The sequence below is a fragment of the Ovis canadensis genome, chromosome 26 (genome assembly GCF_042477335.2).
Source record: "Ovis canadensis isolate MfBH-ARS-UI-01 breed Bighorn chromosome 26, ARS-UI_OviCan_v2, whole genome shotgun sequence".
Classification (NCBI taxonomy): domain Eukaryota; kingdom Metazoa; phylum Chordata; class Mammalia; order Artiodactyla; family Bovidae; genus Ovis; species Ovis canadensis.
The window spans coordinates 22,144,038-22,168,909 of record NC_091270.1 but is presented as its reverse complement, the minus strand read 5'-3'; the positions used below and the strand labels follow the sequence as shown (position 1 = coordinate 22,168,909).

Genomic DNA, 24,872 nt, shown 5'->3' with positions numbered 1-24,872 from the left:
TTACCCGCTCCCCTCTAATTCAAATCAATTAAACACGCACTGATAAACAGATTTCTTCCTAACCACGTCATAGAAACTAAATAATCAAGTTTGTTAAAACTGTACCTAATGTGAAAGTAGAGACTCAGAATACATGGAGAACTCAGTGTACTGTTTCCAGACTACAGAATACTCTGTAACAAATTTTGGTGCAGGCTAAAAACAACATTTGGTATCTTTTCCGGGGACAACCATTTTTTTAAATTTGGAGGAATTTAAAAATGCATTTTTATATTAAACACACATGGCTATACTATGGCCTAGATACACCTTCCAATAACTCTAAGGAGAAAGTTTCAAATTTACAAAATACGTTATGTTTGTAATGAACCTTCCTGGGCTATGCCCTTACACTTTTGAAACATTTAGTGAAAAAGTTTTAGGAACTAACGTAAGTAGTCAAAGGGTTTCCCTGATAGCTCAGTTGGCAAGGAATCGCCTGCAATGCAGGAGACCCTGGCTTGATTCCTGGGTCAGGAAGATCCTCTGGAGAAGGGAAAGGCTACCCACTCCAGTATTGTGGCCTGGAGAATTCCATGGACTATACATTCCATGCGGTCACAAAGAGTCAGATATGACTTGTGTGACTTTCATTTAAGTAGTGAAAACACACAAGCTTGGTGCCTCCAATTTCTTCGAGTCAATTATCTTATTTTACATTTTAAAAAATTTTCAACTAGGTTTCAGATAAAAGACACCAGACTACAGCTGAGTTACTGATGGCTGGGATATTACCTTAATATCTATCACATTTTGTGTTCTGGCATGAATAACTTAAGTAAGAGATCAAGAAATGCGGCTGTGTAAGAATTCTTCCATGGTGATCCAGCCCAAGCAGTGCCTCAGTTTATATTATTAACTTGGAAGAGAGGAGGGAAGGGCAGAGGAGAGGCAGCAAGAGAAGTGAGGCGCTTCTCAACTGTGCTTCTATGGAACAAGAGTTTCCAATTCTTAAGGGCACAGTGTTGGCTGAAAGGGACCCTGCACGTGAAGTACTCGCCTATCATGGATGCAAGGTGACCTGGGGATTAGCCGTCATCAACACCATCACTCCTACGCTTGGCTGCCCTTGAGCCAGGCTCTCTCTGAGATTAGAGCCAGGTTACAGAAACTGCCTAAAAGCCCTGACCAGTAGACACAACTCACACCTGACCAACCAGGCTCAGAAAGGCTAAGTCATCGCCCACAGACACACAGCATGCTGTAGAACAGCATATGAACTGGGGTCTGGCTCCACAGCCCAGGCCTTTCAGTGAAAGTCTACTCACCATTCACGCTGTTAGTTAAGGAAAATGTCACCCAGACCAAGGGAAGGGAATGTTTCATGAGATTAAAAAGATCCAGAGTGTTCAAAGCAGAGAGTTAAGGAAGGCGGAGGGAAAGGAACAGCGGCCACCGCAGTCCTGCTGACCCTGGAGAAAAGTCAGTCAACAGAGACGGAGAACGCAGAGATGGCAAGGGCTCACCACAAGTGAAGCCAAGGAGCAGAGGGACAGATTGAGACGCCAGCTCAGCGGCCAGCCCAGCCAAGAAAGGCCTCCTGCACGCCGGCAGGCCTGGGAGAGCATGAGCTGCGAGGTCTGAGCTCAACAGCAGTCTTTAAAATGTTCTTTCTTCTTCTGACATTTTCAGTTTACTTGATGGTGGTCTTCAGGGTCTCAAAAGGGTTTCATAAAGGGCACCCAGACATAGCAGGCCCAGGACCTACGTCTCTGGATAAACAAGGGGTCTGCAGAACCTCAGACATAGGCAGAATTTTACGTGCCCATATTCTAACTGAAGCCTGCAATTCTAAAGTAATTTAAAATCGCTGTCTAGTTATGTTCCTAAGCTACGGGTTTTTTATTCATGCTCATGGCCATGCTACCGGTTTATAGTATCTTAGCTCTCCAACCAAGGCTTGAACCCCGGCCCTCGCTGTGCAGCACCCTAACCACAGGACTGTCGGGGGATTCCCTGGATTTTTTAAAGGACTCAAAAAGCAACCCTCCCAACTCCTAACGGCTGACTGGTGCAGGGCCAGCACCCAGGTCAGGTGAGGGCATGCACAGCCCGGGCTCTCGCCATGAGATGCACAGCTTTTCCCACCAGCCAGCACTGACTGCCGCCCTCACACTTCCCGTTCTACCCTTCCAGTCTCCGAAGTCTGCACTTGGGAGTGAGGGATATAAAGGCCAGCGCATGGTGAGCACACCAAGGACAGCAGCGGCCTTGGGAAATGTTCAGAGTCCTCACTCTACAAGTTTGTGCTAGGCCCACGGCTCTGTCCCTAGAACACTCTTTCCATTGAAGTCTGGAAAAAGGCAAGTTGGCAGGGAACCTGAACAAGGAATTTTAAGAGAGACCTCTTAAATAGAAAGCTAGCTCTAAGTGAAATTAACCAGGGGTTCAATAGAAAGTAAAATGGGCTAAATGAGCCACTCCCTGTCCTAGAACCAGAAATCCTTTTTATCTGGATGTTGGAACCTTGGTAAAGATTGGCCATCAGTAGCAGGACCAGAATAGCAAGACTGTGTCACTAATAAAAAGCTCAGTGTGACTGGAGAAAGCATGAAAATAAAGGAGGAAGTCAGGCTGCTTTATATAGACCAGAGTTAGAAACAGACTCTGACCATAGGGCTGGTTGCTTTCCTAAAGTCAAATGTCTTAGCAGTTAGGGTAATAAAATTAGGGAAATACAAATACATCAAATTCCTATTCACTTTGTAACATCAACTCTTGACCTAGAAAACTGAGTGTAACTATTAATAAGCTAAGTTGAGAAAAAGGCATCTCTCATAACCTTTCCGAAGGTATAGGTAGTGATGAAAGCAACTATGAAGAAACATAGCTGACAGGATGAAGATAAAGGACAGCCACGGGCATCAGTGATTTCCCAGTCAGGTGTTAATCATTCATTAGTCTGTTTTCAGCCTTGAACTTCTGCTTACTATATTTTTAAAAGTAATAAAAATGGAATTTAGGAAGTGTGCATCAAGAGCAGTTACAGCTTTGAAAAACTAATGAAGTCAGATGTCTTTTTGACTAGAGTACTGGAGAACTAAAAAGTACCTGAGTTGCTTAGTTTGGATACTGTAGCGCAGTTATATAAGATGCCACCTTTGGGAGAAACTTGGCAATGGAGTCACGGGAGTCTATGCACTATTTTTGCAAATCCTTGTAAATCTACAATTATTTCAATATAAAAAGCTTTTAAATTTTTTTTTAAAGCACCTTGACCTAATTTAAAGTACACCCTGCTATATTGGAGACCAGAGTCTTCTGTGATTCTTCTGAAAGAAAAGGAAGCTGCAATTAAACCAAAACATCTGAAGAAGCAAAAGGAACTGCAGACATCAGAAAATAATACTGTGTTTAGGAGTAAATACAAATTGGTACAACCTTTCTGTAGCCTAACAATAAAAAATCTGAAATGTTCATACAGTATGATTCACAAACATTCTGTTTTTTCTAAAAACAAAACTTAAAAAGGGAGAATACAGGAGTCTTTAAAGAGACAGTCAAAGAAAGAGAGAAAAGGAAAGAAAATAGCTTATATACACCCAGCAGAGGGACAAGGAAATTTCATAGCTTTCACAGTCCTATTTTTCCAAAACAGTAAAATTACAAAAATACAAGGTCACATATAATATCTGCATTGAAAATTCAAGTTTTAACAACAAAAAATCCATTTAAATATATCAGAACATTACTTTGAATTACTTCTCTACTGTGTGTGGAGAGACCCAAGTTTAATGCAAATGAAATACAAACCTGTGCTTTGATGATTTGCTAAATATATTATATTTTCTTTATTTTTTGGCAAATCTCCATACAGCAATATCTAAAAGATAAAAAGAGAAACATTATTTTGATATTTTAAAACATGTTCTACTGTAACATATAAAATATGACAATGCAAAACATTGACAAAAACATGATGTCATGAATATGTCATCCATGATTACCAGCTATTAGACTTCTCTTAGGAGCCTTACAGGCCATCAACAACAGCACATGACTAGAAAGAAGTTGAGCACAGGGAGGGTTAATGGTCACTAAGAGAAACAATGATCAGTCATCCTCCGGAATTTTTACTGATTTCTCACAATATCTGAAACCCTGTTCATAAGGTATATCGTCCTTCAAAGAGCCTACAGGGGGAGACACTGGTGTGCACACAGCAACCGTGATGAAACATAACGCAAATATTATGAAAATACAGTCTATTTTAAAGAACTGTCAACTGCAGAGCTGCAGTAGCATTTGTTAGGTGTGGTAACACTATGGGAGATGATGAAGGGATGGTCAGGAAGGGGGAGCCAAGGCATGGAGTGGCAGCGTCTGGGGCCAGCACGGGTGCGCCTGGCAGGGTCTGGGCCAAACCGGGGCTGCCCGAAGTCAGGGAGCTGGCGCGGGAGGACCGGAGCGAGAGCTGAGCCAGAACGCAGTGTCTTCTGAAAACCAAGCTAAGGACGAAAACTTTATCCAGGAAGTAATGGGGAAACTTGGATCCTGATTAGGACTCTATTACGACTCCATACTGAACTCCCTGGATGGAGTTCAAGTGATCCCTAGGAAGGGGGGCTGCAAGAAGGGGAAGGGGTACACAGTAGGCTTCAACTCCAGCATTCATGTTTTACATCTTTAACGGGGGGGGGGGGGGGGGAAGAGTACGCAGGTGCTCCTTACAGGAGTCTTTCTATAGTTTTTCATGACTGAAATACTTCATAATCAATCATTTAAAGAAACTGGCAGTATATTTTTAAAGGCTTCAAAGAAAATGACTCCTAACAGTGTAATTTTTTTCTTCAGGGCATTTCTGTTTCCATATCTTGTCATCATGGATTATTCAATGAATTAGCTACAGATCGATCTTTTTCCTGATGCTAGGGAAGACTGAAATCAAAAGGAGAAGAGCGTGGCAGAGGATGAGATGGTTAGATAGCATCAGCCAGCCAGTGGACAAATGAATTTGGGCAAACTCCAGGAGAACACGGAGGACAGGGAAGCCTGGTGTGCTGCAGTCCACAGGGTCACAAAGAGTCGGACAGGACTTACAAAACAACTGAGCAACAACTATCCTTTTAGACAGTCGCAGAGATTGTCTTTTGAATACACCACTACTCATTAATATCTTAACAACAGAACAAACAAAGGACTCTCTCTCTGTAGATAAATGTAATTAGATGACAGAGCTCTGGAGACCAGGGACTCAGAATGAGATCTCTATCATCTTCCCCAGAAAACTGGGTCAGCCAGTCAGTCCAGCCGCTCAGTCGTGTCCGACTCTGCAACCCCGTGGACTGCAGCCTGCCAGGCCTCCCTGTCCATCACCAGCTCCCAGAGTTTACTCAAACTCATGTCCATTGAGTCGGTGATGCCATCCAACCATCTCATCCTCTGTTGTCCCCTTCTCCTCCTGCCTTCAGTCTATGTGGGTAATATGTGTTTAAATATTTGCTCAGTAATTCTTTAATATAAATTGAGCCTCACTCCCCCCACCCTCACCATCCTAGCCCTCTAGGTCATCACAGAGCACCAAGCTGCTTGCTCAATAATTTTCTATTAATAAAGTTTATCAACACCAAAACAAAAAACCAAGATCAATGACTTGATCCATGCAAGGTTAAAAAGTGGAGTCCTAGTTTGTGAGTGATCCACCCTCTCAGCAAAGACCCAGAGTTGCTTTGGGACCTCCAGGTAGGACTCACTGGGTTCAAAGCACTGTGAAAGAGAACTTCTGGCTTGACTTCCTTGGACAGAATACTCACAATGACAGGCTGTGGTTTAATTGATTCAGTCTGAAAACCACTCTTTGGAAACCTGCCTGTCCTCAGGCTGAAGGCTGTACTGAGCCACCCAGGGGGACTCTCCTTCCCTTTCACTTCATTAAGAGACTACAGCCTTTGAAGGCAGCTGACAAACAAGGTATTAAAAGGATTTCTTTTTTTTTTAGTTTGATTGTGGTAGTCATTTCATAATGCATACTTATAACAAACATCATAATGAATAACATGAATAGGTGAAACTTTTGTGTGTCAAAAATAACCTTAAAAATTCAAATAATGGGTATTCACAGGATGATAGTTATCAATCATAGAGAAAACATAGCACTGCAAACTTTATTTCCTATAAAACGAACTATATTCCACTTTAAAATAAAACAAGCATGGTGAGGGTGAAAAGAAAACCACAAACAGAAGCACAGCCATCTAGTCTCATGACAAACCATCTCCAGAAGGGCAAATGGCTACTACGCGCAGCGGCAGCAGAGTGGCGTCTGGCCGTCATCTGGTCCAGCACCACAGCCTCGCTCGGCAGCGGGCCGAGCACAGGGCCAACCACGCTGCCTTGCGCAGGGACCCGTGACGAGTCAACAGCACCACTTAAGAAGATCCCACACCTTCACTACTTGGGCTCAGTCCACATACTATATACCACACTGGCCTTAAAACATCAGTTTCCTACTTTTGTTTATAGATACAACCATTGGCCCAAAAGCTTTGCAGGAAAGCCACCTCTGCTTTCCCTGAGGCTCACTAATTTCCCCCATCCTTAAATAGCTTCCAAACAACTGGCATTTTCAAAATGTAGTTTGTTAAAGTTCAACAGGTCCAGTGTTTAGAAACAGATCTTCAGTGGTATCTAGAAAAAGTAAGATAAGTAACAAATCCTGGTGGGCAAAACAGATGGGCAAAATGTGAAAGGAACAAAATCTTAATTCAAAGGGAAAATAAACGCATAGTTCATACTTTTAAAGATTATTCTTCAATGTGCATCTCACTGAAATAAAAGCTGTTTCCGGTTGAGATGCAAAAGAAGATGGTAAGCCTCTGACATGAGTTAGGATCTCAAAGTAGGTATTTGGATTCATTGCCTTTTTTTTTTTTTTTTAATTTGTCACTATAACTTGTTTGGAATTCAACAGAAATGAGAGTTACAAAGAATTGCCCTTAATATTTGAAAATTTAAAAGCTCTAAAAGCAAAGTAAGTGAAATGATGAACTGCAAACCTTACTGCAATAGATGCCGATTACTAAGTACTTCAAGTAAATATTGATCAGCCAAGGAAAGGAATACATGATTGTAAAGTTTATGTACCACATATATGTGTATGTGTACCAAAGGCTCTTGAGAGTCCCTCTGACTGCAAGATCAAACCAGTCAATCCTAAAGGAAATCAACATTGAATATTCATTACAAGGACTGATGGTGAAGCTCCAATCCCCTTTGGCCACCTGAAGTGATGGGAGCTGACATTTGAAAACATCCTGAAGCTGGGAAAGATTGAAGGCAAGAGAAGGGGGCAGCTGAGGATGAGATGGATAGACAGCATCACCAACTCCATGAACATGAATCTGAGCAAACTCTGGGAGATAGTGAAGGACAGGGAAGCCTGCAGCCCATGGGGGTCACAGAGAGTCAGACACAACTTAGCAACTAAAACAACAAAAAGGGTTTCCCAAACTTAAAAAATTCATAATAACTTACAAAATACCCATACACATACACTGTTAAATGACTCTATGATTACCTAAAGCCACCTGCGCGCTCTCATTGCCGTCATCTTAGATCAGCTTTTTCACACCATTTATTCACCTTCTCAAGGAAGCCCTCCTGCCTTCTAATAAGCTGGACCCCAAGATTCATCACTCCCCCTTTTGCATCACAGTAAACCCTGTCGCCCTGTGTACCCCTATTTCTAGCTTACATCACATTCCCCTTGAGGCCCACAAGCTCCTCAGGGGCAGGGACCTCATCCCTGTTCAGAGCCTCATCTCTCTGCCCAGAGCCCAGCACCCAGATGCTTTTCAACAGATGTTCACTGAATCAATATGCTGCACCTGTATTTCTCACAAGTGGATAAAGCTACGCCTCACTTTCAACGGTAAAGAGCTGGGGTATAAACAAATACTTTAAATACACCAGTGACTGACTTAAGGGATCATTCTGTGAGTCTTCTAGTACATGTATTTCAAATTACAGTCACTTCACTGGCAGGTAATTTGTTCACACAAGGCATGTGGAAAACATGGCTGTTTTGGTTCTTCCTAAGTTTCTGAGTAATTTTAGGTTCATTACAAGTGTTCAATTTGGGGTTCATCCATTTTTTTAAAACTCATGTAAAATCCCTCCAGAGAAAAATAACAATGTTTTCTTAATTTTATTAACTTAACAGACAATAAAAATGCTCTTTGATTATCTTCACTGTGATTGAAACACACTGGTTACAGCTCTGCTCCAGTCAAACAAGCTCGTTTAGGTTGCACAAAGAAAGCTTTCAGCAGACCTGGGTTTGATGCAACACTGTCCTCTTACCGAGATCTCACCTTAACCTTTCTCTTGGTTTGTTCTCATAACTTGTAAACTACTTGAAGACTCCCTCTTTTGTATCCTAAAAGGGGATGGCAGAATGGAATCTAAAGTAATCACATATCTCACACAGTGGAATACCCACCCAACAATGCCTTGGGGACATAAAACACAGCATACTTTCTCTTAAACAAACAAAATTCTTCATTTATCTCAATATTAAAAAGCAGAGACACTACTTTACCAACAAAGGTCCACCTACTCAAAGCTATGGTTTTTCCAGTGGTCATGTATGGATGTGAGAGTTGGAATATTAAGAAAGCTAAGTACTGAAGAATTGATGCTTTTAGTCCCTTGGACTGCAAGGAGATCCAACCAGTCCATTCTGAAGGCAATCAGTCCTGGGTGTTCATTGGAAGGACTGATGCTGAAGCTGAAGCTCCAATACTTTGGCCACCTGATGGGAAGAACTGACTCACTGGAAAAGACCCTGATGCTGGGAAAGATTGAGGGCAGGAGAAGAGGGCAACAGAGGATGAGATGGTTGGATGGCATCACCGACTTGATGGACATAAGTTTGAGTAAACTCCGGGAGTTGGTGATGGACAGGGAGGCCTGGTGTGCTGCAGTGCATGGGGTTGCAAAGAGTTGGACACAACTAAGCGACTGAACTGATCTCAGTAACATCTATTTTCTTTCAGCATGTAAACTGAAATACGAACTTTGTAAAAAACTTCCTGCACTGTCCCTCAATATACATGGTACTGTAGAAAGGGCTCAGAATATCCACCCCAAAACATGCCACTTTGACATGAGGATTATTTTGATCTGAAGGCAACTGAGAAACAGCACATACAGCTGTCCTCCCCCTAAACTTCCTTCTGTAAAGGTGACATTAAACTCCACTCATCAATGAGTCAGCAAACCTTACTAAACACTCTTAGCCACTTCCCAGGGACCGTCCCACCATTTACCAGCCCCAAGAACCCAACACACTTCTCCTCTATCTAGCTGTGTCTCCACAGTCTATTGTCCTTTGTTGTTAATAAAATGATATATACATCCCTGGGCTGAAGAATTCCATGGACAGAGAAGCCTGCAGGCTACAGTCCATAGGGTCACAAAGAGTTGGACTCGGCGCCTAACACATACACATCCCTGGGCTGAGTCTAACCACCTCTTTTGGTTTTCACTTCTTTTCTGTGATGCTCCAATAAAAACACGCTTATTTAACGTGTAAAATACTAAATTTAAAAAAAAAATACCGCCATCAATGGAATTTGTATGCCTTTTCTTCTGTTCTGACTTCTGTCGATTTAATTTACAGGCCCAGCTACAGAACATTTTGCCTCCTCTATGCTGCAATATAATCATCATTAAGACACAGGCAGAAATGTTCAATTCAAATAAAGATGGAGATGTGAATCCTAGTCCATCACCTTACCAACTTTATGAACTTCAGCACAAGTACCTAACCTCTCCATGCCTTTTTTTGGTAACCTGTAAAATGAATGTAATACTCCCCACAGGTTGTGGTGAAATAATTGAGACCATGAGAACTACTTCATATGATTCCTAGTAACAATCCCCCCACGTTAACTGTTGCTATTAGCAGTAGTGTTAGGTGCTCAGTCATGTCTGAATCTTTGAGACCCCATGCACTGTAGCTCTCCAGACTCCTCTGTCCATGGCAAGAATACTGGAGTGGGTTGCCATTCCCTTCTCCAGGGGATTTTCCAGACCCAGGGATAGAACCTGGGTCTCCTGCATTGCAAGCAGATTCTTTACCATCTGAGCCACAGGGGAAGCTCATGTTGTTATTATTACTATACAATAAGGTGAAACTGTTCACTCAAAACTGTGTTAAATGATGAATGGATAAGAGAAACAGATATCTAGTTTATCTTCCTTAAAAAAAGAAAAAAGTCTGATTATGTAGAAATGCAGCTATAATTTCAGCATAAATAAGTTTGCATATGTAATTCACACTGTGATTGTTTATAATTATTTAAAGTGAATTTTAAATGTATTTCTATGTCAACGAAATATATTATTTCAAGATCACATACAAGATTTCTACTGTACAATGGTCTTTTCTGCCCAGTTTGAAACATTTCGCTGAATAGGAAAAGTATGATGCCCTTCTGAAACAAGGTTAAAATATAAACATAGTCATTTGTCTAATAATCAGTATAAAAATAATTATTATGCAACATTTAAGTGGAACCTTACAAATCACAAAGCTCTCTTTATACAATATATTTGTCATATGTATCACTTGATACTGTCTTCATTTACAGATTGTGTTTTTCCTGAGTATCTGTGATGGATCTGTTATTGCGCTAAACAGCTTCACATATTATCTCAGTCTTCAAAATAACAGGAAAATAAGTATTCCATTTAACAATGAGAATATTGAGTTGAAAAGTTGGTTCACTCAAGCTAACAGAGAATGGCAAAGAACTAGGAATCTCACCCAACATCCAAAAATCTTTTGAATATAACAAATTACCTGCAAAAATTCCAAATAAAAATTGTCAAATGAGAAGGTGTCCCACGTATTAGAAGCTTATGTAATTTTTTTTCACTTTGAACATTAGCAACAAGGAGGTAAGAAAACCTTGAGTAAAAATTTAAAAACTGACATAAACGTTTTCCTGCTGCTGCTGCTAAGTCACTTTAGTCATGTCCAACTCTATGTGACCCCAAAGACGGCAGCCCACCAGGCTCCCCCATCCCTGGGATTCTCTAGGCAAGAACACTGGAGTGGGCTGCCAGTTCCTTCTCCAATGCATGAAAGTGAAAAGTGAAAGTGAAGTTGCTCAGTCGTGTCCTACTCTTAGCGACCCCATGGACTACAGCCTGCCAGGCTCCTCCATCCATGGGATTTTCCAGGCAAGAGTACTGGAGCGGGGTGCCACTGCCTTCTCCAAAATGTTTTCCTACAGAAACACAAATTAAGAATGGGAGCAAAGCAACATGTACACACATGAGGAGTTGGCTTCACCACACAGCATGTAACACAGAAGAATCACCTTCCCCCAGTGAAGTGACCACTTGTCTTCAATTATACTCCAGTGTTTCCTCCACTCTTTGCTCATTTTGTCATTTTATAACATCCCATTATACATTCAGTTTAAAAAAAAAACCTGACTTCTTTCTAACTGCTAAATTGTATGCTGGGAGCAGAGGCTATTTTATCAATGGAAACACTGGTGCCTCGCATGTGGTTAGCACTTAATATGACCCCATTTCCCAGTATCACCCTCATCATTTCTCTCTGCTTCTAACTATCACATACACTCACACACACATATAGCCCTCTAAACCCACAGGCAACACTTATTTATTCGGGGTTTTCATTGCTAATTCATGGAAAGAAGCAGAGCAAATAAAACAAACCTGACAGAACTGCTTATCTTTAAAAACTGCAAAAAAGTGCAGGTTTTTATTGACAAGTATACGAAAGTCTCTCTATATTGCTATCTGTTTCAGAACTCCTTTTATAAGGTCTCTGACCTTATTCCCAGTCTTCGGTCAACTATTAGGGCCATTCAAGAGCCCCCACGGATTACAAGTGAGATGTGCCCACATTTCCAAAGAAACACAGATCAGCATCCCGTGAAGAGTGCTCTGCCCTTTTGTTGAAAGGGAACCATCGAGTCAAGTCACTATTGCCACCTCCAAGGAGCTACAATCATGTAAAGGGGACTATATATATATATACTATATATATATAAATATGCTCCTGCTATGTTAATATTACATGCTAATGTTACATATAAATGATCCTGACATTGAGATGGGATGAGATCGTGACAGGTGAAGAGGAAAAGTGCCTGAGCTGGAAGCAAGCATCCTGAGAAGAGCAGTGCAAGGGCGCATTCTCGGAATGCGCTGGGAATGGGGGAGCAGGGACTGGGAAGGACGCAGCAGTTGCACAAAAATGCAATCAGCGAATGGAAAAGCTGGCCAGGGCGGAACTGTGACAGCCTTGAAGGCCACGCTTAGGAGTCTTCATTTTCACTCAGTTATCACCTGAATGAAACACACCATGTTACTCCTGCTTGAAGTATACAAGCTCAGAGTGGTTCATAACCATTGATACAGCCTTCTTGAATAATCTAGCAGAGTCACAAAGACTCTATAAAAGTCTATAAAAGACTCTATAAAGTCTATAAAACTAGACCCATTTAGGAAAGAGGGAAAGTAAACTGTATATACAGAGAGCCCTCTTTTCTTTTGTTTTCCATCATAATGGCACAGAGGTATCCCCATAGGTTAGATTACACTTAATGCTACTATAAAACCCATAAAACTCATCCAAGAACTTAATTTAAAATGGAGAAGTCTCTCCACAATTCATACATTTATTTAAAAGCTCCTGGGAGAAATCCAAAGTTACACATCACACTGTTGCAGGCTGGGAGAGGGTGTGTAGATAAGGGAACTTTAACTGTCTCAAAATCTTTTTGCAGTGTTTGAATATTTTATTGCACCTGTAACTTAGATTTTCTTATAAGTCTGTTCCCCGGCCAGACTTAAACTGTGTTAGATTGGAATCATATTTGATTGAGAAATGTTTAATTTCCTCTTTCAAAGGTTGTGTCATTCTGCTTAAGCATCTTCCGGGTTCTGTGCCTCCTAGCTAAACTGAAGGTAGTAGTCTAAGGTCTTTAAAAGTCTTCACGAGAATGATAAATAAGTAGAAGAAGGAGAAAATAAAAGGAAACCAGGAAATATTTACATTCTACATAGAACTACTAATATTTGAGAAGAATCTGGGCAACATTTTAGCAGAAGTGAAGAAAGAATCCAAATGTGATAAAGGGCTTGGGCTTGTGAGGTCCCTTCTCTTATTCTAAATACACCTTCCATTCTAATAGCTTGGCTGCTTTTACCAGATGCATGCTCAGCCACGCCTCACTCTGTGAGACTTCATGGGCTGCGGCCCGCCAGGCTCCTGTGTCCATGGGATATACAGCAAGAATACTGGAGTAGGTTGCCATTTCCTTTCTCCAGGAGATCTTCCTGAACCAGGGATGGAACCCGAGTTTCCTGCATTGGCAGGAGGACTCTTGACCACCGCGCCACCTGGAAAGCCCTCTTTTTACAGGATACGGAATACAAATTTATCTCATTAAGAGTTTAGCACTACTTTTGAGGGCACAGTGCTACCAAAATAAAGAACTAGTTATAATGGCCTCCAGATATGAAGGCCTTGAGGGTTTCTGAGGAACTTGAAACAACCTTTAAAGTAAATGTATAAATTATTAAGAGTATTCTAATTGAACACATTATATAAACATTAAAATCTTGGACTTAATTCTGTCTTACTTCTAGTGTTATTTAAACTATTTTATATTTGAAACAGGTCAATTGAAAAACTAAATTTATTTCATACCGACTGTCATATTTGATGGTTACAATGTATCATGTTAGCATTTAGGGAGGTAGGGATTAGCAGTCATTAATGTAAAATCTATTTTAAAGTAAACCAGTTGTTACTAACTGATTTAAACAGGAAGAAGATGGTAACTAAAATACTTAGGTTTTAATGAGGAGGCATGTTGTGTATCGCTATATATTTTGGTCTGCAAATATCAATGATCAATTTTTCCTATATTCCAGTAGAAGGAGGAGAAAGTGCAACATTTTTTTAAATACACAAGAAAAATGAATCCTGACATTTAGAAGATTATCACTAGATACTGGTTCTTCATGTATTTATAAAAGGATGTCTGATGGTCTCAAGTATAATTCAAAATTTTATTTAGCGTGGGTCCTTGATGAAGTCTGTTAGGAATCCTTGAATTGAACAGAACTGATCATCAACAGACTAAACTTCTAAAAAACCACGTGCTGAGGTCTATACTGAACAGATGGAAGATGAGATATACAACTTCAGAAACACCGGAAAGTTCAGACACATTTTTTAGAATAAGAAACTTATTACACAAATTATTTCAGCCGTATATGTTGTATAGCATGGGACATGTTACAGGCTTTTAACTAAAATTTTAAAAAACAACAACACTGTAGGTAGAATTCTTTTCCGAAGAGGTAAATGACTGTGTTATATGTTCTGTTTCCTAGCCTGCACCAACTGACATATGATGTAAAGTTAAATACGTACCATGACAAAACCTCAGGTTTAGACAACTGTGGTGAAGTAAGAACCCAGTGGGGAAATGACTGTTCTGAATTAGTGAAAATTTTAAATGAAGCCCATTGTAAAAGTCAAAGATCAGGAACCTGTTATCTGGAAAAGCAGTCTTTCTCTTCTAGGAAACACAAATACTGATTTAAACAGAGGCCCTGGCTTCTAGTTTCCACCCCTCAAACCTCCAACTGGGGCAAGTTCAGAGTCATCAGGCATTAACAGCAATGCAACTGCAAATTCAAAATAGTAGCTGGTGGACAAGAGGGTGTAAGCAACAGCACTAGGGGGTAGAAAAGACGAAAAATAAAAATAAAAATAATGCCATCCCATTCACTCCAATCCACCCAACAAGAAAAGAAGAGGGCTGGGTATAAGGAAAACCAAGAATTAAGCTCTATTTTTCTCCCCAAATTGGAGAAAAAAGGAAAATTCACAGTTTTTCCTCATAGTTGCTATTTTTGTGTAAGACTTCAAAAAATTAAATAAAGAGGGCCTTCTCATTTTGTTTTGCGAATTTAATCTATACATAATCCATTCTCTACAGAGAAGGAAAGGAACAGAAAGAAAAACAAAAAAGATTAGCCACACACTTAAGCCTAGTCAAAGTTGGCAAGAATGTTATCTCCGGTAAGGCTTCTACAGTAACAAATGTATTACTTTTCATGCCCAGCTTTCAAGCATCCTGGGGAAGAACGCGAAACACAAAGTTGCACTGCCTGTCCAAAGAGTAACACCAATCTGTCTGCAGAGAAGGTCTCCGATTTCTAAGAGCGCACTTTCGAGTTCCAGCATGACCATCTCCTCTCAGACCAAGCGCCAGAAACTGTCAACTGCCTGCCCTACTTAAATGTCCATCTGCACCGACTTCGCCAAGCACGAGACAGACAGTTACAGAAGCGGGAAGAGGGAGCGGTTGATCCCACTTGTGGCCTCAGAACAGCGTTCCTGCAGCTATACCTAGAGACTCGGGGTGCCCGCACCGAAGCATCGGGCCAAACCCCGGAGCGCGACCGTGAACGTGGCCCGCAGGGCGAGGATGGGGTGGTGGCACGTGTTCGCAGGGCCGGACCTGCACCGGCCGGGGGACACGCGGCGGGTCGAAGCTGGGAAATGGGCCCGCGACCCCCCACCCCGCCGCCGGGTCCCCCGACAGCGGCAGGGGCGGCGGCCCGCGCGCGGGGGCCTCACCTGCACCCCGGTGTAGTTCTCGAAGAAGAAGAGCACCATGCTCTGATAGACGCAGTAGAGCCGGTCGTCCACCGCCTGGTAGAAGCGCGAGGGCAGCAGGGCGGAGAGCAGCCGCCAGGCGCCCCAGGCCAGCACGTAGGTGGGCGCCGAGCCCAGGAGCACGGCGGCCGGCAGCACGCAGCGCACCGAGTGCATGTGGAGCACCAGGGACAGCAGCATCCTCCCGTCTCCGCGCGCCCGGCGCTCCGCCGGCCCTGCGCCGCTCCGCCGCCTCCCGCCTCCGCGAGGCCCTTGCTCGCAGGCCAATCAGCTGGCCGCGCCCGGCCCCGCCGCCGCCCCCTCACCGCGCCCGGCCGCCCGCCGCACCTGAGACGCCCGGCCCGCGCCCGCTCGGGCCTCCGCCCCCAGCCGCATGGGCCGGGCCGCCGCCGGAGGGCGGGCGCGCTGGCGAGCGAAGGGCGGGGCGCGCTGATCGCGGCCCGGGGCAAGGGACGCCAAGGCCCTCAAGGGCTGGGGAGCTCAAGACCGCTCACACCCCATGACCTTCTGCCCCGGCCGGGGGCGGGGCTCCACGCCAACAACACGCCTCCCGATAGGCTGCCCGTTGCTATAGTCCCCCGCCGGGGGCGGGGCCCCACGGCAAGAATTCGCCTCCTGATTGGTTGAGCGCTGTAGACGGTTGAAACGCCGCTGCTGCCCAGCCGCGCGGACTGCCCCGTTCGGGCAACTGCGCATGCTCCAAAGGTCTCTCAGCCCCGCCCCCTCCGGGGGCGCGCGCGCGGGAGCGACGCGGCGACTGGCTGTAGGGGTGCGGTCCTGTGGGTGCGGGTCAGCGAGGGGATCGAGGTGGCCGGGCACCCCGTGGTCGGGCTCTGAGCACAGGTGGACTTGAGGGGACGCCCCACCACCTGCTCTTACGACCGAAGGCCCCTGGACGCCGGGATGCGCCCTCGAGCCGAGTCGTCCCCTTCCCGTGGTGCGCACAGGTGAAGCTCGGCACCTAGAAGGTGCTGCAGACCCTGGCTGCCCGGCTGACAGATTCGTCAGGCCGCCTGGGTCAAGGCCAGCAGGAGACAATCGGGGCAGTTACAGAAGAGCCACAGAGGCTCTCGGGGCTCTCGCCCTGGGTTCTACAATCAGGCTGCTCTTCCTCTTCACGGCGGCGCCCACCCGCTCCCCTCGGCTCCTGCCTCTGCTCCTCGCCGGGTGCCCAGGACCCCGCTTCCTGCCCTTCACTCGCCCTCTAGCTTGTGTCTGAATCAGGTCCCTTCTTTCTCATCACTGTACGTTCACGCGTAGCTGGACAGCCTTTTTACAAGGTTGTTTAATTGATCAGATTCACTCTTATTTTTTTAATTGTTGGATGCCAAATTTTATTTTTTTTAACTTTTTATTTTATATTGCGGTATAGCAGATGAACGGGCTTCCCTGGTGGCTCAGATGGTAAAGAATCCGCCTGCAATGTGGGGAGACCTGGGCTCTGATCCCTAAGTTGGGAAGATCCGCTGGAGGAGGGCATGCAACCCACTCCAGTATTCCTGCCTGGAGAATTCCCATGGAGCATGGTGGACTACAGTCCATGGGTCCAAAGACTCAAACAGGACTGATAAACACAGCACAGCAGGTAGCAGATTAACAATGTTGTGATAGTTTCAGATGGACAACAGAGGGCCTGAACCATGCATGTACATGGGTCCGTTCTCACCCAAACTCCCTTCCCTTCCAGGCTTATCAGAGTCACTCTTGCTTCACTTCCGCAGGCCTGGCTGTTTAATGTCTTCCTGATAGCTTATGCTTAGCCTCATTTTTTGTGTAGTTCTTGAAGGTACTTGCACAGTGGTGGTGGTGGTTCAGTCACTTCAGTCATGTCTGACTCTTTGTGACACCACGGACTGTAGCCCACCAAACTCCTCTGTAATGGGATTCTCCCTCCAACCCATGGGAGTGGGTTGCCATGTCTGCATGGACATGGGGAATAAAGTACTGACATACTTCTGTGACCTTCACAAAAATCTAAGACATCAGGGCAGCTGTTTTATTGTCATGAAAACAGATTCCGAGGCCTTCTGGATTCTTCTACCATCCTTTGACTACAATGAGTGTGGTTTACTGTGTAATCCTTTAAGTGAAAAAAGAAAAAAAATTTTTTTTTTCTGAATGCAAGCCTGTGAAAGTGTCTGTCTGACTCTTTGCAACCCGAAAGACTGTAGCGCACCAGACTCCTCTGTCCATGGAATTCTCTAGGCAAGAATATTGGAGTGGGTTGCCATTTCCTTCAACAGGGGATCTTCCTGACCCAGTGATTGAACCCAAGGAAGCCCAGCCAAACGCATTTAGTGGCATTTTGTGGAAAATTGTAATCAGGTCCAGAACAGTGGCTACCTGATTTGACTGTCTGTACACAGTTGACATGTAACATGACTGGTAAGTGGTCACCCTGAGGGACAAAGCCAGATGAATGGAAATTGCTCAAAGAACAAGTGTTTGCACAGGTATATTGCCAGCAGGTAAGCATTCACAGTAGAGAGATTTTCAACAGGATTTTTGGTCTTTTTTTTTTTTTAATATGGAACACTTGCTGAATTTGCATGTCATTCTTGCACAGGGACATGCAAATCTTTTCTGTATCATTCCAATTTTACTATATGTGCTGCCAAAGCAAGCACACCCCTTTTTATGTGGAAAGCAACGCCCAGTGAGAACTAGATTCATACTGGAGGGGAAAAGTCATGGATATGGATAATGTGCACAATCAGTGTCCCCGTGCTTCCTTGACTTAAATGAGACCAGACATCTGTACAATTAGGGAAATGCATGAAGGGATAGGATTCTCTGGTGATTCGGAAGGCAAAGAACCCACCTGCAATGGAGGAAAGGAACAGAAAGAAATCTTCCCAATCCCTGGGTTGGGAAGATTGCCTGGAGAAAGAAATGGCAATGCACTCCAGTGTTCTTGCCTGGAGTATCCCATGAACAGGGGAGCCTGGCGGGCTACAGTCCATGGGGTCACAAAGAGTTGGACAGGACTGAGTGACTAAGCACACAGACGTGAAGGGATAAAACTGGTTCAATGTTAACATTACAGTCTGTACACATGAAGTCAGTAAATGTGTGTGATATGTGTAAATATGTTACTTCTTGTGGATTATCCCTGTATTGGAGAAGGAAATGGCAACCCGCTCCAGTATTCTTGCCTAGAGGATCCTGTGGACAGTGGAGCCTGGTGGGCTGTCCATAGGGTCACACAGAGTCGGACAGGACTGAAGTGACTTAGCAGCAGCAGCAGCAGCAGCAGCCCTGTATTACTGTTGGTCCGCAGGTTGTAAAGTTTTGTGCCAGGTTCTGGCATGGGGACACTGAGAACTTGAGCTGCCCTTGTCCTCTATTTATATCCAAACTCGGCCCCTTCCCACTGGATTATCCCCTGTGCCCTGCAGCCTCCTTATCTGCAGACTCCCAGTCACAAATTCACTCTCCTGCCCACCTCTTAGGCTGTGCTCAGGCCATACCTTCCGCCTTTACTTTCTAACCTTGTACATATTCTAACCCCTTGCAGTGGGGTGAGTTTTATGTAAAGAGGGAATTCACGGTACCATGCGGACATATAATAACGAGATCTCATTTAGGCTGGGCACATAGAAGGCTTCTCAGGCAGAGAGTTGACATGAAACTCGAGTGTGAGCTTGCTAGGGTAAAACTAGGGATGAGAAGGAAGAGGAAGCACCTTCCAAGGGAGAACAGCATGTCTGCAGGACTGAAGTTAAGAGCTCACAGGTTCTTAAGGCTGAGGAAAACTGTGTGCCGCAAGTAACGTGTCCTTTTTTTTTAAATTCAGATGCCCCCTAGAAGTATGTTGTGTATTTCCCTCACTTGTTTTTAAGCTAATATCTACACTTATTTTTATCATAAGTTTAATCAGTTAAAAAAGAAGTTCCCATGAGTTGTGAATAAAATTTTAAATTAAATGATTATAGAAATCTTTTAAGTGGAGCCCATGGGTTGGCTCAGTGGGTAAAGAATCTGCTTGCAATGTGGGAGACACAGGAAATTCAGGTTTGGTCCCGGGGTCAAGAAGAGCCCCTGGAGAAGGAAATGGCAATCCACTTCAGTATTGTTGCCTGAAAAATCTCATGGACATGGAAGCCTAGAGTGCTGCTGTCCATGGGGTCACAAAGAGTTGGACACGACTGAGTGACTGAACATCAACAAGATTTTTCCCAATTAGAATTTTACACTGATCCTTTATCTCCTTGAAAACATTTTCATTCCACTTCTGCCACATCATTTTATCCTCACGGAATATATTTTATGCTTCCAAGTCTTTTTTATTGATCAGACTGTGTTTTTAGGTTACGTGTGTGAAGTCACTCAGTCGTGTCCGACTCTTTGCAACCCCATGGACTATAGCCCACCAGGCTCCTCTGTCCATGGGATTCTCCAGGCAAGAATACTGGAGTGGGTTGCCATCTCCTTCTCCAGGGGATCTTCCCAACCCAGGGATCAAACCCCGGTCTCCTGCATTGCAGGCAGACGCTTTATCCTCTGAACCCAGGGAAGCCTATCAGGGCTCCTAAAAGTTAAAATTTCTTCTGGATTGAGCTATGGCTGTTGTTGGCAATGCACAATTCAATCATTGTATATCACAAAATCTGATAATTACTGTAAATAAAGTTTGTGTTAATGATACTTCAGCTACCAACTCAATGGACATGAGGGGTTTTTTAAATTTTTTTCTTTTTCCTTTTTTGGACATGAGTTTGAGCAAACTCCAGGAGATAGTGAAGGACAGGGAAACCTGGCATGCCACAGTCCATTGGGTTGCAAAGAGCTGGACATTACTGAGCAACTGAACAACAGTTAAAGGAAGCTGTCTGTAAGGCAATTATCCTTCAATAAAAAATTAATTTAAAAAGAAATTAAGTTATTCTTTGTGTGCTAAAGTTATTACACCTTTCCCATCTGAGTGCAGAATCATATGGAAGATGGAGAAGGGGCAAGTGAATGGGACATTGTGAAATACAAGGTGTTCTGGACTCCTGGAATCTTCTCAGGCAGATCAAATGGACAGATATCATTGACTCAATAAATCTAGTTAAACAGTCAGTAGCAGTGTGGTTACATGAATACACCAAGATGACACAAGAAATGAAATGGTACACAGCAGTTAAAAAAAAAAAAAAAAGTAGACCCAAATGTATCATCATAGATCTGCATGTGAGGTGAAAAAAGCAAGTTGTTGGATAATGCATGCTCAGTAGAGTCTGACTCTTTGCAATGCTATGGACTATAGCCTGCCAGGCTCCTCTGTTGCTGGGGTTTTTTAGACAAAAATACTGGAATGAGTTGCCATTTCCTCCTCCAGGGGATCTTCTGGATCCAGGAATCAAATCCGAGTCTCCTGTGTCTCCTGCTTGTCAAGCAGATTCTTTATCACTGAGCCATCTGGGAAGCCTGCTAGATAATATATGCACTATTATCCCATTTCTGTAAAAAAAAAAAGAACAAAAATCTATATTTCTAGATGTAAAAGTCCAAAAACTACTGAAGACAGTGGTTTTCTCAGGGGAGAGGAAGTAAAATTAAATGAAGGTCAGCTGGACTTCCTGTATCATTACAAGTTTTAACAAAGAAATATCGATTTAGCAAATATGTATCCAGCATTCCACATCCCACTTCTTGCTGGGTGTCAGAGATAAAGAGAGAACAAATAAAGACCCTGAGGCCATGACCTTTGCTGGTCTGGGGTGGGATGATGGGATTAATTTGTTACAGAGGCAAATAAAAATAATTCAGAAAAACAAGCCAAGAGGTGACTTTGGCAAGAGATAGCCAGAAGGTGTGATCTGAGGGCGTTACTTGACCTTAGTGATAAGGATGGGGAGGGAAGAGTGAAGGATGCCTCTCCAGTTTCAGGCTTGAGTAAACCAGGTGGAGTTTGGTTTCATCCTTGAAGGGTGGAAACAGGTTCTGTGGGGCATGGAACTTCCTCAGGACAAAGGAGAGCACTTAAAGAACGTAAGTTTAGGGAGGGGAAAAAAATAAAAGAATATAACTTTACAAATACAAAATTGGATTTTAATATGGATATTTATTTAGAATGAGAAAATAAATGTTTACAGGCTGATGTACCACAAAAATAGAATACTCAGAAAAATGTTTTATTATATAACTGTATCATGTGTATGTCTGCGTGCTAAGTTGTTTTAGCTGTGTCCAACTCTTTGTGACCCTGTAGCCCATCAGGCTTCTCTGTCCATGGGATTCTCCAGGCAAGAATACTGCAGTGGGTTGCCATGCCCTCCAGGGGATCAAACCCATGTACTTATATCTCCTGCATTGGAAGTGCCCTCTGGGAAGACCAGCTGTATCACAGATTGGTGATAAAGTGTAACTTTCTTTTGATTATGAAAAACATTTTATATTATATGTACAGGAAAGTACTCACCTTTCCAGCATGGTAAATGTAAACGTGGTTTTTATCCTTGATTATTAGGATTCATGATATTCAGCCTCACAGTTCAGTTCAGTCACTCAGTCATGTCCACAACTCTTTGAGACCCCATGGACCACAGCATGCCATGCTTCCCTGTCCATCACCAACTCCCAGAGCTTGCTCAAACTCATGTCCATCGAGTCGGTGATGCCATCCAACCATCTCATCCCCTGTCACCCCCTTCTTCTGCTGCCCTCAATCTTTCCCAGCATCAGGGTCTTTTCCAATGAGCCAGCTCTTCCCATCAGGTGGCCAAAATAATGGAGGTTCAGCCTCAGCATCAGTCCTTTCAATGAATATTCAGGACCAATTTCCTTTAGGATTGACTGGTTTGATCTTGCTGTCCACCAAACTGGTTTTATTTTGTGGGGGCAAGAGATGCAAAGGAAAAGAACATAGTGAGACTTAGAACAATAGAATGAGAAAGACAAGAGATAACGAGGGAACAAATGTGCCCATGGGCACAATAAAGGACAGAAACGGTATGGAGCTAACAGAAGCAAGAGATATTAAGAAGAGGAGGTAAGAATACACAGAACTGTACAAAAAAGATCTCAGTGACCCAGATAACCACAATGGTGTGATCACTCACCTAGAACCAGACATCTTGGAGTGTGAAGTCAAGTGGGCCTTAGGAAACATCACTAGGAACAAAAAGCTAGTGGAGGTGATGGCATTCCAGCTGCATTAATTCAAATCCTAAAAATGATGCTGTTAAAGTGCTGCCCTCAATACGCCAGCAAATTTGGAAAACTCAGCAGTGGCCACAGGACTGCAAAAGATCAGTTTTCATTCCAATCCCAAAGAAGAGCAGTGCCAAAGAAAGTTCAAACTACTGCACAATTTCACATGCTATCAAAGTAATGTTCAACATTCTCCAAGCTAGGCTTCAACAGTACACGAACTGAGAAATCCCAGATGTTCAAGCTGGATTTAGAAAAGGCAGAGGAACCAGAGATTAAATCTCCAACATTCACTGGATCATAGCAATTTGATCTCTGGTTCCTCTGCCTTTGGGCTTCCCAGGTAGCACGAGTGGTAAAGAACCTGCCTGCCAATGCAGAAGATGTAAGAGATGTGGATTTGATCCCTGGGTCAGGAAGATCCCCTGGAGGAGGGCACAGCAACCCTCTCCAGTATTCTTGCCTGGAGAGTCCCTTGGACAGAGGAGCCTGGTGGGCTATAGTACATAAGGTCACAAAGAGTCGGACATTACTGAAGCAACTTAGCACGAATGCAGTCGTTGGGTCATAGAAAAAGCAAGAGAATTTCAGAAAAACATCTGTTTCATAGGCCACACTAAAGCCTTTGACTGTATAGATCACAGAAAACTGTGAAAAAGAGTTGGGAATAACAGACCACCTTACCTGCCTCCTGAGAAACCTGTATGCAGGTCAGGAAGCAATAGTTAGAACCAGACATGGAACAACAGATTGGTTCTAAATTGGGAAAGGAATATGTCAAGGCTTATATTGTCACCCTGCTTATTTAACTTACATGCAGAGTACAGCATTCAAAATGGCAGGCTAGATGAAGCACAAGCTGGAATGGAGATAGCCAGGAGACATATCAATAACCTCGGATATGCAGTTGGCACCAACCTTATGGCTGAAAGTGAAGAGGAACTAAATAGCTGCTTGATATAGGTGAAAGACAAGAGTAAAAAAATTGGCTTAAAACTCAACATTCAAAAAACTAAGATGATGGCATCTGGTCCGTTCACTTCATGGCAAATAGATGGGGAAACAATGGAAACAGTGACAGACTTTATTTTTGGCGGGGCTCCAAAATCACTGCAGATGGTGACTGCAGCCATGAAATTAAAAGACGCTTGCTCTTTGGAAGAAAGTTATGACAAACCTAGACAGCATATTAAAAAGTAGAGACATTACTTTGCCAACAAAGGTCTGTCTAGTCAAAGCTCTGGTTTTTCCAGTAGTCATGTATAGATGTGAGAGTTGGACCATAAAGAAGGCTGAGCACCGAAGAATTGATGCTTTTGAGCTGTGGTGTTGGAGAAGACTCTTGGGAGTCCTTTGGACTGCAAGGAGATCAAACCAGTCCATCCTAAAGGAAATCAACCCTGAATATTCATTGGAAGGACTGAAGCTGACGCTCCAATACTTTGGTCACCTGATGGGAAGATCTGACTCATTAGAAAAGACCCTGATGCTGGGAAAGATTGAAGGGAGGAGGAGAAGGGGACAACAGAGGATGAGATGGTTGGATGGCATCACTGACTAAGTGGACATGAGTTTGAGCAAACTTGGGGAGACAGTGAAGGACAGGGAAGCCTGGCGTGCTGCAGTCCATGGGGTTGCAAAGAGCTGGACACGTCTAAGCGACTGAATAAAAACAAGAAAACTGTGCTGTAGGGACTTCCCTAGGAGTCCAGCAGTTAGGACTCCACAATTCCACTGCAGGTGGTGCAGTTCCACCCCTGTCTGGGGTCTTTTCCAGTCCCCACATTTCACCCTGTGCCTCCAAAAAAAAAAAAAAAGAGGAAAGAAAGCATTGTAATCTTCTTGTAGGGAAACAGTGCAGTGATGGCCATCCGAAAACATCCGCCTAGTTTCTGGAGCTGGTGAATAATTTAGAGCACAGACAGAATCTGGACTGCCAGTCCCATGACCTGAAGGAGGCAGTCCTTGGTTAGTCAGGTGTTCCCCATAGAATCACGAGGCACCTTAATGT

The 24,872-nt window shown here is 43.6% G+C and overlaps 1 protein-coding gene and 1 non-coding gene across 4 annotated transcripts in view; both read right to left on the bottom strand.

The window, feature by feature from the left end:
* The window catches only part of AGPAT5 (1-acylglycerol-3-phosphate O-acyltransferase 5), a 51,189-nt gene extending 34,936 nt beyond the window's left edge, over positions 1-16,253 (bottom strand). For 2 of the 3 annotated variants that reach the window (XM_069573074.1, XM_069573073.1), the window contains exons 1-2: positions 15,686-16,248; positions 3,793-3,862 (exon numbers count right to left, since the gene is read on the bottom strand). In XM_069573074.1, coding sequence (XP_069429175.1) covers positions 3,793-3,862; positions 15,686-15,904 — 289 coding nt within the window. In that variant the 5' untranslated portion in view covers positions 15,905-16,248. Of the gene's footprint in view, positions 1-3,792; positions 3,863-15,685 lie in introns of all 3 variants that reach the window. The other variant, XM_069573075.1, reaches the window with a different exon arrangement.
* Positions 16,254-18,245: 1,992 nt separating this feature from the next.
* On the bottom strand, positions 18,246-18,351 carry LOC138431176 (U6 spliceosomal RNA). The gene has a single exon (XR_011253580.1). It is a non-coding gene; the product is annotated as a U6 spliceosomal RNA (small nuclear RNA).
* Between the last annotated feature and the right edge of the window lie 6,521 nt (positions 18,352-24,872).